Source organism: Rana temporaria, chromosome 6 (genome assembly GCF_905171775.1).
Source record: "Rana temporaria chromosome 6, aRanTem1.1, whole genome shotgun sequence".
NCBI classification, from domain to species: Eukaryota; Metazoa; Chordata; class Amphibia; order Anura; family Ranidae; genus Rana; species Rana temporaria.
Genome location: NC_053494.1, coordinates 157,653,030 through 157,671,645, shown reverse-complemented (window position 1 = coordinate 157,671,645; position 18,616 = coordinate 157,653,030). Strand labels below are relative to the sequence as shown.

The 18,616-nt window shown below is 45.1% G+C and overlaps 1 protein-coding gene across 2 annotated transcripts in view; it reads right to left on the bottom strand.

Moving 5' to 3' along the window:
• The window catches only part of CCDC141 (coiled-coil domain containing 141), a 193,874-nt gene that overhangs the window by 25,571 nt on the left and 149,687 nt on the right, over nucleotides 1-18,616 (bottom strand). For both annotated transcript variants that reach the window (XM_040357655.1, XM_040357654.1), the window contains exon 17: nucleotides 7,022-7,162. In XM_040357655.1, the coding sequence (XP_040213589.1) occupies nucleotides 7,022-7,162 (141 nt within the window). The remainder of the gene's footprint in view (nucleotides 1-7,021; nucleotides 7,163-18,616) is intronic.

Below are 18,616 nucleotides of genomic sequence, written 5' to 3'. Positions count from 1 at the left end.
TTAACTTGAAATTATTTATCACATTTTTTACCAATCTTTTTCATTCAACATTTTTTGCATATATATCATATGTATATTTTTTTATTTTGAAGATTATTTATTCACAAACATTGATGTTTATTTTTTAACAATACTTATCACCCAGGTTTACACTGTGTGTTTTTTGGACCTTCCTACGGATTTATCACTCAAGTTATCACTGTTTTATGACACCATTGGATTGCTATTAATGTGTTGACTATCAATTATTATTTTTAGTCTTTATTTTTGTATTATTAATTTTCACTATCTCCACCTCATTCATCTCAATTTAGATGCTTTGAAGGTATTGGAAACAAGGAGTGAAACATATATTGGATTTAATCAGTACTATCCATACGTTGCTGTGCGATATTTGGCATTTTAGTTATTTTAATTGGCAAGCGCCTCTATTTACCCCCAATTTACACACGTCTTCTGGTGCGTGAGCACTATTTAGTAGTGGCTGCTGCTTTTATATATTTTAGTTGATAATTTTAAAATTTACAGTTAGGCTGGTTTTGCGCATTGGTTCCCCCCTTACACACAATAATTGTAGTCTTGAATATAGGGTCTGCAGTAAAATATAACACACCTAGGAAGGTGAAAGTAAGTGGTTGATGAGTCCCTAATGACTGTTTAAACTCTAGGGTGTTTTTATATGCTCTGCTGCCTGGTCACTCAGCCCAGCCTATGTCTAATCCAGTATGTTAAATAAGTAAGCAGGAATGCAGGCTGTTTTAGGAATTCCCATTCTTTGGCTGGACTCCAAGTGCTACCTACTAATAGAGGCACTTAGAAATACAGAATGTGACAATCCATGACATGTACAGTCACCAGACAAGAATGAGATTGGGAAGCAAGTTCATTAGGCAATTTATTCTATACTTAAAGGACAGTATTGGCAAAGCTTTAATAGCATCATTAAAAAAATGGTCTCATTAGTAGTGTGTTATTGTATACCAACTGTACTTCTACTCATCCACACAGAGCGTACCTTGTGCAATTCATAATTTTGCTCTATGCCACTGCACACATAATGCTACTGTAAAGACATGGCTAGTGGTGGAGGGGAGATTAAAAGTCTAAATATAATTTAAAAGAAATGAGAACCCACTGCAGCTACAGAAAGTGACATTTGGCCGGCACTTTCTAAGCTCCAGTTTATTGACGGTGAAAATTTAGAGCATGTTCTAAATTTTTAATGCCCATTTTTAACGTCGCGAAAAATGCTCTGGAGCCCACACACGATCGTTTTTAGTGACATTTAAAAAAAAAAATAATAATTCACATCGTGAAAAATGGTCGTGTGTATGCGGCATGTTTGCTTCTTCTCAAATCTTTGACAGTTAACTTGCGTCTTTTTTTCTCAACAAGTTTCTTGGACCCCATTGACTATTTGCAACAAAGCGTTTGATGGTTATGTGATCACGCCCCAAAATATTTTCTGAAATTTGAGCTGGACACATATATCTGCAGTGTTAGAGTGCACGTTCTCCAAGACAGGAGATAGAAGTGTGTGTCGGGGGGGGTTGCTATAAATAGATTAGCAGTCAGCTTGCTGTCTCAGAGCAGACCTCTGCACATTCCATTCTTCCTTTACCTCAGTGGACGGCCCGTCCATAGAGGGCGCACGGGCGCTGCCTCCCCTATCCATGCGTGGCCCCCTGATCTACATATCAGGGCACCGGACTATGGATTCCAATGCGGGGTGGGTGTTTTTCAAGCACCTGATTAGAGCCAGAGGCTCTAATAGGCTTAAAAAAAGGGTGGGCTTGGAGCACTGCGCTCCAATCCCACCCTCTTGTGTGACGATAGCAAATAAATTTTCGCTATTTTCACATTAAAGTTCCTCCCTGCCAATCAGGTGATCCTATTGCGTCAGGTGATCGTATTGGATGCCTGAACGGTTTGGCAGGAGAGGAGACACATGGCGGAGGTAGCTTGAGCAGTTTATACCGAAGCCACTGCTGCCCACACACTAGTAGAGGAGGAGAGGAAACACAGCCCCACCTAACAAGCGCTTAAGTATGGGTTGTGTCAGTGCCGAGGGGTGCTGCATCTTTGCCAACCCACCAGGGGGGAAGGTGTTGCTTGTTTGCTGCCTCCCCAAAAGAAGAACCCACCAGTCGCCACTGCTTTGCCTATGTGGAGTGGGGGTGTGTGCCCTTTCTCCAATCCGCTTTCTTGGCTGTATGCCAATAATCCACTCCCAGAGCTAACCAGAAAGATAAAGGGGCAGATCCACAAAGCGAGTACGCCGGCGTATCTACTGATACGCCGGCGTACTTTCAAATTTCCCGTGTCGTATCTTTGTTTTGAATCCTCAAAACAAGATACGACGGCATCTGGGTTAGATCCGACAGGTGTACGTCTTCGTACGCCTTCGGATCTAAGATGCAATTCTTCGGCGTCCGCTGGGTGGCGTTCCTGTCTTTTTCCGCGTCGAGTATGCAAATTAGCTATTTCCAACGATCCACGAACGTACGAGCGGCCGTCGTATTTTTTTACGTCGTCTCTAGTCGGCTTTTTTCGGCGTATAGTTAAAGCTGGTATTTCGTGGCATACTCAATGTTAAGTATGGCCGTCGTTCCCGCGTATAATTTAAAAAAAAAAATTTGTTTGCGTAAGTCGTCCGTGAATCGGGCTGGACGTAATTTACGTCCACGTCACAAAAAATGACGTCCTTGCGACGTCATTTAGCGCAATGCACGGCGGGAAATTTAGGAACGGAGCATGCGCAGTTTGTTCGGCGCGGGGACGCGCTTCATTTAAATGAAACACGCCACCTACTCGCCGCATTTGAATTCCACGCCGTTATGCCGCTTGAGATACACTACTCCGCCGTAACTTACGGCGCAAATTCTTTGTGGTTTCAAACCAAAGCCAGGTAAGGTACGGCGGCGTAGCGTATCACAGATACGATGCGCCGGGGCAGATCTTCGTGGATCTGCCCCAAAAACTTTAACAAGAAGAGCACTTTCTAAAGGATATATACAGTTGAGAACAAATTAAAATATGCAGATTACATCCATATGTAGATTTAAAAACTTGAAATATACTGTAAATTCAACTTAAATTCCAGTTGGTTAATGTACTAGAGGAGTAGAGCATGTCCACTTTGCAAAGTGAATTTTAACGTAACTTTTGAGGAGGAATTTTCATGTTGTGTCACCTTACTCCCTAAGCTTAGAGAATATCACTTTGCTTAGTAAGTCACTTCTTTAGTAAAGTTACCCCATGTTTGTGGTAGTGGCCCTAAGAGATCTGCCTAAGTAGCAGCATTTTTAGTTCAACTGTCTGTGAAAAGGGGCTTTGCCGGCCATGGGGCTTCAAGGCAGCTGCGATCAGCATCTTTTGTAGTGTAGAAGAGCCCTCCATTGGTGACAAAACTCATTGTATATTCAATCATCAGGGGGGACAACTGTGACATGTCATCTGGACGTTTGCTTTGGGGGAAGATAACTTTCTAGAACATCACCAGACAGTTGTTGCTAAAAGTGTTACAGACAGCTGCTGTGAACTGAATTTGTGAACTATTTCTGTGTAGTGCGGTGACTGCAAATGGCCTGATTATAGAAAAAACTGACACTTATATTGAACACTGCAATTATACAACCATTTTCCATACTCATAAACAGTGATAATGAGCCCTGCAGATATTTGTGGTCCTTATTTACATGGGCATCAGTTTCTACTGACCCTCTAGAAAGCGATCTATGATGGGCGCTTTTCAGAGGGTGGTAGAGTCATACCTCCCCCTCCCAACCGTCCCTGATTTCGCCGGAATCTTCCACGTTTCGCGTTAAATCCCGCGGCCCCGCGATCAGTCCAAATGTCCCGCGATTTCGCGTACCCCCCCTGCGATTTCCGCGATTCGTGGCCCCCCCGTGATTACCTTGATTCGCGGTAAATCCCTGCCCCTTTCCACTCAACAACTTTTATCCGGCGACCCCCCCTCCGCTGAACAACTTTGATTCGCGGAACATCCACCCCCCGCCCAACAACTTTGATTCGACCCCCCCCCCCCCCCGCTCAACAACTTCCGATCTGCTTTATTCACAAAGAACTTGCCTGTAAAGTTGCGGCGGCGTAGAGTAAATCTCCCGGCGCAAGCCCGCCTAGCTCTAATGAGCCGGGTAGGGGGCGTGGAGCATTTAAATTGGGCGCGTTCCCGCGCCGAACGTACTGCGGCACTCTGAAAATATCCCAGGGTGCATTGCTCCAAATGACGTCATTGGTTTCGACGTGAACGTAAATGGCGTCCAGCCCCATTCACGGACGACTTACGCAAACAACGTAAATTTTTAAATTTCGACGCGGGAACGACGGCCATACTTAACATTGGTTGCCCCTCAAATAGCAGGGGCAACTTTACGTGTCGCAAATCTAACGTAAACGTCGTAACTTCACGGCGTCGACCGCGCGTACGTTCGGGAATTCGCGTATTTTTCTAATTTGCATACTCGACGGGGAAAACGTTGGAGGCGACACCTAGCGGCAAAAAAAAAAAATGCATTTAAGATCCGACAGCGTAAGAGCCTTACGCCTGTCGGATCTAATGGATATCTATGCGTAACTGATTCTAAGAATCAGTCGCATAGATACGACGGCCCAGATTAGGACTTACGACGGCGTACATTGCGTTGCGCCGTCGTAAGCCCTTTGTGAATCTGGGCCTTTGCGCTTTGCAAAGTGAAGTTGCTCCAGAGCTTAGTGAATGAAGTAAAGCTTCACTTTGCAAAGAATACCCAATCACATGCAAGGAAATTTTTTTTTATTTTTGCATGCACATGATTGGATGGTGGAAGTCAGAAGAACTTCTGCTCATTTACTAAGCTCTGAAGCAACTTCTCTTGCAGAGTGCAACTGTGCTATGCAAAGTCCACAGCCTATTTGCCTTTAATAAATCAACCCCACATTGTCATTGTGGCTTGGTCTTATTCACATCAAACTATCATCTCCTACTGGTTGCTTTGCATGCCCAGTAGTTTAATAAATGAAAATACATTTTGCATTTATTTTTATACATGATCTACACGCTATATAATTAGTTATTACATAAACATGTATTACATTGCCTACAGGTCATTGTGAAAGGGGTCTAATATTTTTAAGAGAAATCATTTTCTGTTGCGTTCTTTTTTCTGGTTCTCTGTGTAGGCCAGTGGTGACATGAGCACCAGATCTTGCAGATGCTCAGTGGCAGGAGCTACTGCTTGTACAAAATATCATCAGAACTCCCTGGAAGGCATTGCCAACTTAGCCTTCCCAGGGTGCATCTGGGAGGTCAGGGCTACATCACCCAGTGTTAAGATAAATCATGAAGTGGAGCTACAGAAAAGGGCTTTTTTTCAGTGGGAACACAGTTATGGCACTTCCAGCACTGAGTGTACTGTATGTAGTGGTAAGGGGTGATGGGGTGTGCTGGATGGTTTATTGATGCTGGCTGCTGGGAAATCTTTAGTTGCTGGAGCGACAGTTATATCTTAGAGGGATCTACTTTTGACGGAGGGACGGAAGGATCTGTTGTTGCTGGCTGCTTGTGGGTATATTGATGCTGACTGCTGGGAGATCTATTGTTGCTGGGGGTATTTTATTATTCTTGCTTGGGATGTACTACTGTTGGTGTGTGGGTCTATTGTTATTTGGGGTATTTTGTTACGGGGGGCTATTGTTGCTGAGAGTGATCTATTGTTACTGTAGGGGTCTTTTGCTGCTGGGGGTATTTTATACGGTGGAGGAGGGGTCTGTTGTTGTTGGGGAGTCTATTGTTCCTGGGAGATATCTACTGTTGAGGCAATGGTCTATAATTACTGGCTGCTTGTGGGCTTCTTAATGCTGGCTGCTGGGGGAGCTATTGTTGCCGACAGGTGTCCATTGCAGCTGGGGTCGATCTATTGTTGCCGGAGTGGGATTTTGTTACAAGGGGTCTATTGTTACTGGCGGTGATCTATTGTTGCTTGGGGGGAGGTCTTGTTGCTGGATGCTGGGGATCTAATTTACTGCTTTTCCATACAAATTACGTAGCACTACAAAATAATTTTTTGCTTCTGTTTTCCCTAGAAGTGCCAGAACTGGGAGGGGGTCCAATCAAGGGACAGTGCCCGGCGATGGGTATGGGGTGGTGGCAAGAGATGATTTGGAAGAGGGGAGTACCTTTACTTATTCTCTGAGAAAAAAAAGCCCTGCACACAACAATACCTAATTAAGTAGACATAGGACTTGGAGATGTTTTAATATCTGTATGCACCAGGACAACCTGTGGTTGAAGAGGAAAGATGCACTTTAAATGTATGCGCATGTGTAACAAAGGGTTAGCCTCAGGCCCCATACACACAACCGAGTTTCTCGGCAGAATTCAGCCAGAAACTCGATCGGAGCTGGATTCTGCCGAGAAACTCGGTCGTGTGTACACTTTTCAGCGAGGAAGCAGACGAGGAACTCGTCGGGCCGAATAGAGAACATGTTCTCTATTTCCTCGTTGTTCAATGAGGAAAGTCGGCCCGCCGAGATCCTCGGCGGCTTCCACACTGAACTCGACGAGGAACTCGATGTGTTTGGCACGTCGAGTTCCTCGGACGTGTGTACGAGGCCTCATAGTAGCACAAAAGTAAAATCTTCTACTGCCCTGGTTCACACTGATGCTACTTTGAAATCGTGCTACTTTACTTGAAGTAGCGCGATTTCAAAGTAGCAAGGTCAGCGCGATTTCAGGTGCTACTTGATAGACATCTGTGTGGCTTCATACACAGATGTCTATTGAAGTCACACCTGAAACCGGCAAAAGTAGTGCAGGAACTACTTTTGCAAATCGGTGCAGTGCCGCAAAATCGGTGTCGCAACAGTGCCATTGCCACCAATAGGCTGCGATTGTCATGCGATTTGATCTGTCAAATCGCATGACAATTCGCTCCAATGTGAACCTAGGCACTAAGTTGAAGTTTCTTTTCTTTTCCTTTGCTATTTACTAGATAATTAAAATGGTTATCTCTCATCTTACTTCATTTACATCTTCCATGGATGCTGCGTTAGGACTGCTTGGCGCTTTTTCCTCCTTCTTTTCCACATTCCACATCACACTGTCACGTTCCATGTTATCAAGCTGCTGCTGAAGATCATTCAGTGGTATTGTAATGTGCTTCTAGAAAAAGGAAACCACACAACAGAAAACAAGTTTGAAAACTGATCATGTTAGATCTAATCATAAAAAAAAAACTGAACGTAGAAGGCCGCTTTGGTCACAGAGAATGAACAATTATCCCAACATAGTAGCTAAAGCTCCATATTTAAAGGCATGTATTTATTTTTAATTTTTTTCCATTTGTATTGGAATATCATTAGCTAACTTGAAAAATAAACTTGTTTATTTCCACCACATTTAATAATAATATGTTTGCGGTCTCTACTTCCAGCTTCATAGGGCTTCATAATGGCTTCTCTCAGGCCTCGCACACACGACCGAATTTCTCGGCAAAAACCAACAAGAAACTTGCTGGGATTTTTTTTTTGCCGAGGAAAACGGTCGTGTGTACATTTTTCGACGAGGAAACTGCCGAGGATCCCGTCGAGCCAAAAAGAGAGCATGTCTTCTTTTTCCTCGACAGCCTAACAAGGAACTCGACGAGGAAGACGATGTGTTTCGCCCGTTGAGTTCCTCGGTCGTGTGTATGAGGCTTCAATCTTAGTCGATGGGTCAGGTCTGATCTAAATGAAATCTGTAGACTCTCTAAGGTTAAATAATCTTAATCAGTCCTTAAAAGAAATGTGTACTGATTTTGTCTTTTTTTTTTTATTATACAGTATTCATTATATTTACTGTGTTAAACCAACATCATAAAAAAAAAGATCAATAAATGCTGTATTACATGCTGTTCATACTCAGTCACTATGAGATTTGTTTTCTGTATTCTGAAAAAAAGACTGATTGATCCTGCTGTTCTCTATCTCCACCTTCTGTTTAAAGCCAGGTGCACACCACAAAACTTGCAGTTCCGGTTAGAGCGGCTGTACTAATGATCCAGCGTTAGTACAGTGATCTCCCCTGCCCCCCCGCCAGAACTCTCGTGTCTACGCTGGCTGAGAGCGCTGATCAGGAGCCGGTTGGCTGCTGGTTTTCCAGCATGCTTGAACAGCTGGCTTCTGTCGGACCAGCTGCCATACACACGGGCCTGATGTCGGACCGTTTTTATTGACCAATGTGTACTAGGCTAAAGTCTCCAATTCAGCTAGGGATTTTCCAGAGCAGTGTTGCCAGCTCTGCACATGCTCAGTTTTCATTGACTTTGTGTGCTGAGTCACACATGTGGGCATAAACACAGTGGTAAATGACAGCCCACTCCCTCCCTCCCTCCTCCTCTATGCCCACTAAACAGCCACATATGATCTTCTGGAAATATCCCTAGGATGTACTGGCAGACTGCTATCAAGATCTACCCAAGCCAGTGGGCCAGATTCTCAAACAATCGGCGTTGGCGTAGTGTAAGCCATTTACACCACGCCACCGCAACTTACTGGAGCAAGTGCCGTATTCTCCAAGCACTTGCTCCGTAATTTGCGTAGTGTAAATGACCCGGTGTATGACCGCGTAATTCAAAGGGGGTGGCTTGTATTCAAATTAAGCACGCCCCGGCGCCGATTGAACTGCGCATGCGCCGGGCGGAAAAAGAGCCCAGTGCGCATGCTCCAGCTCACGACGGAAAACGTCAATGACGCCGACGTGAGCGTCATTGACGTAAAGTCGTATTCGCGGACGACTTAGTAAAACGACGTAACCGGCGGAAAAAGATGACGCTGACCCGACGCCATACTTAACATGGCATACGCCGGAATGGCGTAAGGTTACTCCTCATATAGCAGGGGTAACCTTACGCTTACGGAAACGACGTAAACGACGACTACGCGGCGCAAAATCGTTCGGGATTCGGCGTATCAGGCTCATTTGCATAGTCAAATGAGAACTGAACGTAAACGCCACCTAGGGGCCAGCGTCGAATTACATCGAAGATCCGACGATGTAAGTGACTTACACCTGTCGGATCTTGGCCGTATCTATGCGAAAATGATTCTAGGAATCACTCGCATAGATACCCGGGGCCAAAAACAGAGATACGACAGTGTTTCCTGAGATACACCGTCGTAACTCTTTTGAGAATCTGGGCCAGTATCTCCATTGTGGAGTATAATGTTAAGAATTGTCCAGGCTAAGTAGAGAAAAGATAGACATTGCTGGAGCAGAGATGATGTTCATTTTCATGGCAAAGAGGGACTTTGCAATTAAAGGGGTTGTAAAGGTACATTTTTTTCCCCCCTAAATAGCTTCCTTTACCTTAGTGCAGTCCTCCTTCACTTACCTCATCCTTCGATTTTGCTTTTAAATGCCCTTATTTCTTCTGAGAAATCCTCATTTCCTGTTCTTCTGTCTGTAACTCCACACAGTAATGCAAGGCTTTCTCCCTGGTGTGGAGTGTCGTGCTCACCCCCTCCCTTGGACAACAGGAAAGTCAGGTTGCTCTCTACATTGCAGATAGAGAAGGAGCTGTGTGTTAGTGGGCGTGCTAACTCTCCTGTAGACCAAGGGAGGGGACGAGCACGACACTCCACACCAGGGAGAAAGCCTCGCATTACTGTGTGTAGTTACAGACAGAAGAAGAGGAAGTGAGCGTTTCTCAGAAGAAATAAGGACATTTAAAAGCAAAATGGAAGGATGAGGTAAGTAAAGGAAGACTGCACTTGGGTAAAGGAAGCTATTTAGGGGGAAAAAAATGTACCCTTACAACCCCTTTAATTTCAATTCATCTGATCACTCTTCATAACATTCTGGAGTATATGCAAATTGCCATCATAAAAACTGAGGCAGCAGGCTTTGTAAAAATGAATATTTGTGTCACTCTCAAAACTTTCGGCCACCGCTGTGTAGAACAGATTTCTCTATTTCCTCTATACAACACAGATGGACTAATCTCTGCTGTGGCTAAAGCATTTTGACAGCCATCCCTGCCAGCTGTCAAAATACCTGAACAGCGTCTACGTCTGATTAGATGCAGGCTCTGTTTGCCAACAATTCTCCACCCAGGAACTTAAAGGGGTTGTAAAGACAGAAAGTTTTTTTATCTTAATGCATTCTTTGCATTAAGATAAAAAGCCTTATGCGTGCATCAGCCATCCCATGGCCCCCCTAATACTTACAGAAGCCCCATCTCTGTCCAGCAATGTTCACAAGTGTCTCGGCTGTCCGAGACTCTCGCTCCTGATTGGCTGAGACACAGCAGGTGGGCCATTGGCTCCCGCTGCTGTCAATCAAAGTCAGTCAGCCAATCTGGAGAGAGAAGGGGCGGTGCCCGGCCCCTGCCCTGTATCTGAATGGACACAGGGAGCTGTGACTTGGCTCAGGTGCCCCCATAGCAAGCTGCTTGCTGTGGGGGCACTCAAATGGGGGGAGAGCCGACGAGGGACCAGAGAAGAGGAGGATCTGGGCAAAGCCAAAATTTGCTCTGTGTATGGTCGGCATTAGTCAAATAAAAATACAATATTGGATATTGTTTTGTAAGCTATTTAGCCATGCAGATATTAAGCAGGAGTCAAAAAACATATATACTTCAAGATGAAATGTAACCAAGTCTATTATCTTTTCCTTTTAAAGCTGAAGTTTAGTTAAACATTTGTTGTAGATACTTCCATTCTCATTCACAAAACTCATAAGGGCAGATCCACAAAGGGATTACGCCGGCGTATCTACTGATACGCCGGCGTAATTTTAAATTTCCTGCGTTGTATCTTTGTTTTGTATCCACAAAACAAGATACGACGGCATCTGGGATCGATCCGACAGGCGTACGTCTTAGTACGCCGTCGGATCTAGACGTGCAATATTTCGGCGGCTGCTAGGTGGCGTTCCCGTCGAAATCCGCGTCGAGTATGCAAATTAGCTAGTTACGGCGATCCACGAACCTACGTCGGCCCGGCGCATTTTTTGACATTGTTTTCGTTAGGCTTTTTCCGGCGTATAGTTAAAGGTGCTATATGGTGGCGTACTCAATGTTAAGTATGGCCGTCGTTCCCACATACAATTTTTAATTTTTTACGCTGTTTGCGTAAGTCGTTCGCGAATAGGAATTTGCGTAGAATGACGTCACCGTCGTAAGCATTGGCTTGTTCCGGTTAAATTTCGAGCATGCGCACTGGGATACCCCCAGGGACGGCGCATGCGCAGTTAAAAAAAATGTTGTTTACGTCGGGTCACGACGTATTTACATAAAACACGCCCCGATTACATCCATTTGAATTCCGCGCCCTTACGCCGCAAGAGATACACTACGCCGCCGTAACTTATGGCGCGAATTTGTTGTGGATTCAAAACAAAAAAAAGTAAGTTACAGCGGTGTAGTGTATCTTAGATACGCTACGCCCGGCGCACTAATGCGCCGTTGTACGTGGATCTACCCCATAGTATTGTTTCCCAGAATGTAAATCGCTCTGTGATTGGAAGAGGTGGATCCTATCATTCATCCAACTCTCTTCTATTTAGAGAATGCTTTACTTTCCAGGAAGAAGTGCTATAAGTTCTGTGGAAAGGTAAGAGAGGAGGCACAGGAGGGTGAGTGTCAATGCTTCACAACTGCAACCAATGATCCTAACCCCGTAGCACCAGGGAGTATAGTAATGTGTCCCTGGTGCTGTTTCTACAACAAACATTTTAACTAAACTATTTATTTTTTTAACTTCTTTTAAAAAATAATTTGACTTCCTGGAGGGTGGCTACATCTGTTCTCCATGGTCCCACTGTATGCAGGAACCTAGTCACCCTCTCTTGCTTGCTCTCGGGAGGGACTATGGGATGTATAGTGTGCATAGAGCAACCAAGGTTTGCTGCTTGTTCCAAACAAACAGAAGTGAGGGGGAAAGGGAGAGATTTAGGAGCTCACAGAGGACATTACAAAAAGATAAACAAAGTAAGAAACAATGTAATGTAAAATACATTACAGGGCCATTAAGTAGTGGATGTATTATTTTTTGAGGAATAAAGATATTGTTTAAAATCACTTTAGTTGTTAGTTAATTTTCATCTAGTTCTGTTAAAAAGCTGTAAAAAAACAAGTCTAGCTACCAGTTTCTCTTGGACAAAATAGAAATTTGTTATAATTGTACACATTTTGGTCTTCAAAAATTCAGACGTGGCACTATATATAGGAGTTTTGTATCTGCTCTACGCAGACTTTAAAAATGTTGGAAATTGTAACTCTCCAAAAGTTAGTGGACCACAAGTTTCAAGCAATGAATATAACAGCTGTATACATGACCTGGTACTATGTAGCCACCTATTGCCCACGACTTGTACTGCAATAGTACATGATATTACTTTCTTTCCTATGAAGTCATAGCATTTTTTCACTCTTTTGCCGTGTACACACTACCGTTTTTCGGGATGTAAAAAATTAAGTTTTTTTTTTTAATGTCATTAAAAACGATCGTGTGTGGGCTCCAGAGCATTTTTTACAACTTAAAAAATGGGCATTAAAAATTTAGAACATGCTCAAATTTTTCACGTCGGTCGTTTTTAACGTTGTCGTTTTTAACGTTGTAAAAAATGGTCGTGTGTGGACTTTAACAACGTGAAAAAAACATGCATGCTCAGAAGCAAGTTATGAGACGGGAGCGCTCGTTCTGGTTAAGTTAATAATGGAGATAGCACATTCATCACGCTGTAACAGACTGAAAAGTGCGCAACGTCTCTCACCAAACATTTATTAACACGAAATCAGCAAAAGCAGCTCCAATGGTGGCGCAATCCGAACGGAACTTCCCCTTTATAGTGCTGTCCTACGTGTTGTACATCACCGCGCTTTGCTAGAGCATTTGTTTTTTTCACGATCGTGTGTAGGCAAGGCAGGCTTAAAGTGGTTGTAAACCCACTTTTTTCACTTTTACCTACAGGTAAGCCTATAATAAGGCTTACCTGTAGGTATAAAGAATATCTCCTAAACCTGTACGGTTTAGGAGATATTCCCCTCGCAATGCGCCACTGATTGCAGCAGCGCATGTGCAGGGGGATCCACGGCGAACGGGCCGGCAGCTTCGGACCTTGCCGAATTTAAATCTCCCGGGCGCACGCGCGGGAGTGACCTCATCGCCGCTCCAGCCAATCACAGCGCTGGAGCGGCGATACCCGGAAGACACGCCGGAGCAAGATGACATCTCGCTCGGTGTGGACCAGGTAAGTGTTCTTCACCTCGTTCCGAGGTAAGTATTTTATAATCAGCCAGTAATAATCGTGTTGAAAAAAAAATTGTTTTTTCTAGACCATTAAAAATGGTCGTGTGTACGCGGCATTTGATGTTGCTGCTTTTTCATTGACATACTCTCCTTGGTATTAACATTTTTCACTGTATAAACATAATGTATAAACATCAAGCTGACATACATTCAAATCAGTGAATGAATACGTATGGAATAAAATAATAAAGCAAAAAAAATATATTTGAAAAAAGAGAAAAAAAAATACAATGCAATTCTTTATCATAAGCATAAAACAATAAATTGGCAAGTCAACTTTCTTCATTAGTGACTGAGGCCGCGTACACACGATTGGTCAAAACCGATGAAAACGGACTGAAGGTCCGTTTCATCGGTCACAACCGATCGTGTGTGGGCCCCATCGGTCAGTTATTCTTCGGTCAAAAAAAAGAGAACTTGCTTTAAAATTGAACCGATAGACGCCTGACCGATGGGTCAAAACTGATCGTTAGTATGCAAAGGCACCGGTCAAAAGGGCCGTGCACGCTCAGAATCAAGTCGACGCATGCTTGGAAGCATTGAACTTTGTTTTTTTTCAGCACGTCGTGTGTTTTACGTCATTGCGTTCTGACACGATCGTTTTTTTAACCGATGGTGTGCAGGCACATCAGACCGTCAGTCGGCTTCGTCGGTTAACCGATGAAAACGGTCCTTCGGACTGTTCTCGTCGGATGGACTGATCGTGTGTACGCGGCCTTAGATTCATGTTGGGTAATTGCTAAGCAGATTGACTGAGAAGAAAATGTGCAGGGTAAAGTATAAACTATCATATGGTCCCCTGCACATTTTTATTTTCTGTGTGAGTTCCTCTTTAAAGACAGTGAGGATTGTTCATCCCTGTACTAATATAGGGGGCAACTGTGGGGGCTGGGTGTCTATCAAGAAGGCTGGAAGCTTTGCAGGGAAATTGTGGGAGGCTATAGCCAGGCTCAAATTTTCAAGTCCTGAGCTACTAGCCAGGCCTCAAGGGTTAGGCCCCGTACAGACGTCCGAACATGTCTGCTGAAACTGGTCCGCGGACCAGTTTCAGCAGACATGTTCGGTCGTGTGTAGGCCCGAGCGGGCAGGATTCCAGCAAACATTTGCCCGCCGGGCCTTTTCCCAGCGGGCAAATATTTCCGGACTTGTTTTAAAATAGCCCGCTGGAATCCTGCCTGCTCGGACATGTTCGGTCGTCTGTACAGACCTACCGTACATGTCCGAGCGCCCGCCATCCCTCGCATGCGTCGAATGACTTTGACACATGCGTGGAAGCATTTAACTGGCAGGGCCGCCCACGTCGCCGCGTCATCGCCGCGGCGACGGCGCGGACACGCCCCGCGTATTATTTACGCGCGGATTTCTGTATGATGGTGAGTACAGCCACCATACAGAAATCCCCGGGCATACATGTACGGTGAAAACGGTCCGGCGGACCGGTTTCATCGTACATGTATGCTCGTCTGTACGCGGCCTCACTCGCCACCAGTTGCCCCGCTCAACCCCTACCCTGCCCCACCCCTTAACACGCCCTCATAAATTATCTCATTAAATAACACTTAAATGTTTTATGCAGAGTTAAGTTATAAAAATAAATGTTAACAAAAACTTTATCCGTGCCCAAAAATGCAGCCTACCCGTGTCCACCAATGCAGCCTGTGTCCGCCAGTGCAGCCTGTGTCTGCCAGTGTAGCCTGTGTCACCAATGCAGCCCGTTTCCCCAAAGCAGCCTGTGCCCACCAGTGCAGCCTTTGCCAGCAATGGAGCCTGTGTCCCCAGTGCAGCCTGTGTCACTAATGCAGCCTGTGTCACTAATGCAGCCTGTGTCCTCAATGCAGCCTGTGTCCCCAATGCAGCCTGTGTCAGTAATGCAGCCTACCTGTGCAGGGGAAGAGAGAGGAGAGCCGATGACGCCGCCGGGGTTAATCAGAGCTCGGGGAACATAACAGTTTTAATTTCAATAGCTGTGTGTTGCCCGCCGCGCGCCGGCATATACAGCCCCCCCCTTGTCCAGGGAACTTTGATAGACAGATCACCCGTCCCAGGATTGGACGGGTGATCTGTCTATTATAGTACCCAAACAAAGAGGAGGGGCTGTATATGACGGCGCGCGGTGGGGAACACACAGCTATTGAAATGAAAGCTGTTATGTTCCCCGTGCTCTGATCAACCAGGCGGTGGCTCTCCTCTCTCATTCCCTACGATCGCTGCGAGAAAGGCTCCCATACAACCCAGGCTGATGGTGGTGCTCACCCCCCTGCTCCCTGGCAGCCCACACTCGCCAGCCCTCAAAATCCACTCACAAAATGCGAGCAGGCAAGTGGGCCTGGGCTATAGGGAACTGCAGGAGCTTAGGGGTGCTGTGGTACAGTGTTGGAGGTTTGACTCGCTATGGGGACTGGTGGCTTTTCAGCAAGCTAGGGGTCACTGCAGGGGGCTTGGTGGCACTATAGGAGGTTGGGGCGGGGGCACTTTCAGGGCTAAGGGCTATCAGGGGGCATGGTGGCACTGTGGGAAGTTGGGGGACACTGTGAGGGCTAAGTGGGGGGGGGGTTGAAGAGCACTGTTGGCCACTATGGGAGGTTGGGTGGCACTGTGGGAGGTTAGGGGATCTGCAGCTGACTACAACCCAGTGGTTGGGAATCACTGGTTGGGAGAATTTAACATACATCAGGGTCATAATGGTCACACTTTTTCTAGTACTCGCTCAATCAATATTAACCACTTCCTTACTGGGCACTTAAACCCCCTTCCTGCCCAGAGGACTTTTTGCGATTCGGCACTGCGTCGCTTTAACTGACAATTGCGCGGTCGTGCGACGTGGCTCCCAAACAAAATTGACGTCCTTTTTTTCCCACAAATAGAGCTTTCTTTTGGTGGTATTTGATCACCTCTGCGGTTTTTATTTTTTGCGCTATAAACAAAAATAGAGCGACAATTTTGAAAAAAAAAAAAAAAATGTTAATTGTTGCTGTAATTAATAGCTCAATTTTGAAAAAAAAAACATTTTTTATCCTCAGTCTAGGCCGATACGTATTCTACATATTTTTAGTAAAAAAAAAAAAATATATCGCAATAAGCGTTTGCGCAAAAGTTATAGCGCCTACAAAATAAGGGACAGAATTATTATTTTTTTATTATTTTTTTTTACTAGTAATGGCGGCGATCTGCGATTTTTATTGCGACTGCGACATTATGGCGGACACATCGGACACATTTTTGGCGCCATTTACATTTATACTGCAATCAGTGCTATAAATATGCACTAATTACTGTATAAATGTGACTGGCAGGGAAGGGGTTAACACTAGGGGGTGAGGAAGGGGTTAAATGTGTGTTCCCTATATAGTGTTCTAACTGTGGGGGAAGGGGGGTGACTGGGGGGGTGACCGATCTGTGTCTCTATGTACAAGAGACACAGATCCGTCTCCTCTCTCCCCTGACAGCACCGCTGTCTGCGAGAGCCGGGAATGAGAGATGATCTCATATGTAAACATATGAGATCATCTCTCATTGGCCGCACAGATCGCCTAGGAAACGGCCGCTCCGATTGGCCGTTCACGGCGATCTGTGACTGGCTGTGTCCAAGGGACACGGCCAGTACAGAAGTTCCCCGCTGCGCGCTCGGGAGCGCGCGCGGGGAACGCGGAAATGAGCTGCCGTCAATTGACGGCGGCTCAGAGATTTAGAACCACCCTGCGGCCGTCAATAGTCGTACGGCCGTAGGGAAGTGGTTAAAGTGGAGGTTCACCCAGAAATTACAATTTTTAAGATTAGATTCATGCTCATTTTGTCGAGGGGAATCGGGTAGTTTTTTTTAAATCAAAGCCGTACTTACCGTTGTAGAGATACATCTTCTCCGCCGCTTCCGGGTATGGGCTGCGGGACTGGGCGTTTCTTCTTGATTGACAGTCTTCCAACGGTCGCATCCATCGCGTCACGATTTTCCGAAAGTAGCCGAACGTCGGTGCGCAGGCGCCGTATAGAGCCGCACCGACGTTCGGCTTCTTTCTGCTACTCATGACGCGATGTATGCGACCGTCGGAAGCCTGTCAATCAAGAAGGAACGCCCAGTCCCGAAGGTCATACTCGGAAGCGGCGGAGAATATCGCTCTTTAAAACGGTAAGTACAGCTTCGTTTTTAAAAAAACTACCCGATTCCCCTTGACAAAATGAGCATGAATGTAATCTTAAAATTTTTTTTTAGGGTGAACTCCCGCTTTAACTATTTTAATCCTTATGCTGCTAGCCTTAGTAAATAGAAGGAATAGGAAGGTATGTTATACCTACTTGTTTCTAGATTTCTTCAGTTGGTTTCTGGCCTAAGCCAAAATTATGTCTTCAGGAGTCTTCATGAGCATTTTTTTATTTCATATGGAGAAGGGGTATTCTTAGCTAAGCATACCCCTGTGCCTGCATGCCTAAGCTGAGGGCAAATAGATTCTAGGAAGTACATGCTACATGAATTGTCTGCCCTTACTCAAGATGGCTGCAGCTAGAAATGCTAGGGTAATGTTTTTCAAAGTGATTTTTCAACAAAGTAAAGCATTGAGGCATGGGTGAATGGCTAAGTTTGCTTTGAATAGTAGAACATAAAAATTAATTAAACAGCATTTTCAATTTGTGGTGCTAAGATAACGTTTTGTTTCAATTAAAATACAAATCCCATTGTCTGTAGTGCTCATTATTCTAAAGTGTGTAAACAGGTGCAGTAAACTAGCCTGGCACTAAGCGGCTCTGTCCTAGAATAGAGTGTGGTTACAGAAGGCGGTATAACCAGGTACTACGTCCCTTTTAGCTAGAGCTCTCCTGTATCGATGTAATGGGTGAGTCATACCCACATATAATCCAGATTGGGATTCGCAATAGTACAGTTGGGGCATGGGAGCCAAAGACCCCACCATTCGGCAGTTCGCAAGGCCCTGGATAGGGCTGGAGGACAATGAGAGGTAGACCTGCATCCAGAAGAGACTTCCTTTGTAGGCTTCCTGACCCTTATGGTGGTGGAGGCTAGGGTGGGTTGCAAAAGGCCTTTTAGGCCAGGCCAAGTGTTCCCTGGAGTGAAGCCTATACCCCTGGTGGACCTGGGAGAGATGAACCCAGCTAGCGGTGTCTGCAGTGATCCTATCTTAGAGGGACTATCTCATAAGGAACAGTGAGTGGACACAGACAGCCTTAGGAAACCCAGGGAGAGACTGCGCAAGGGAAGATTTCTTGCTATATCATTATATGTGATTGACAGGGTACGGTCAAATTACCCTGGATAGTAAGTTGATGTGATATGACTGTATTTTCTAACTACCATGAGTAAAGTACAGCAATTCTT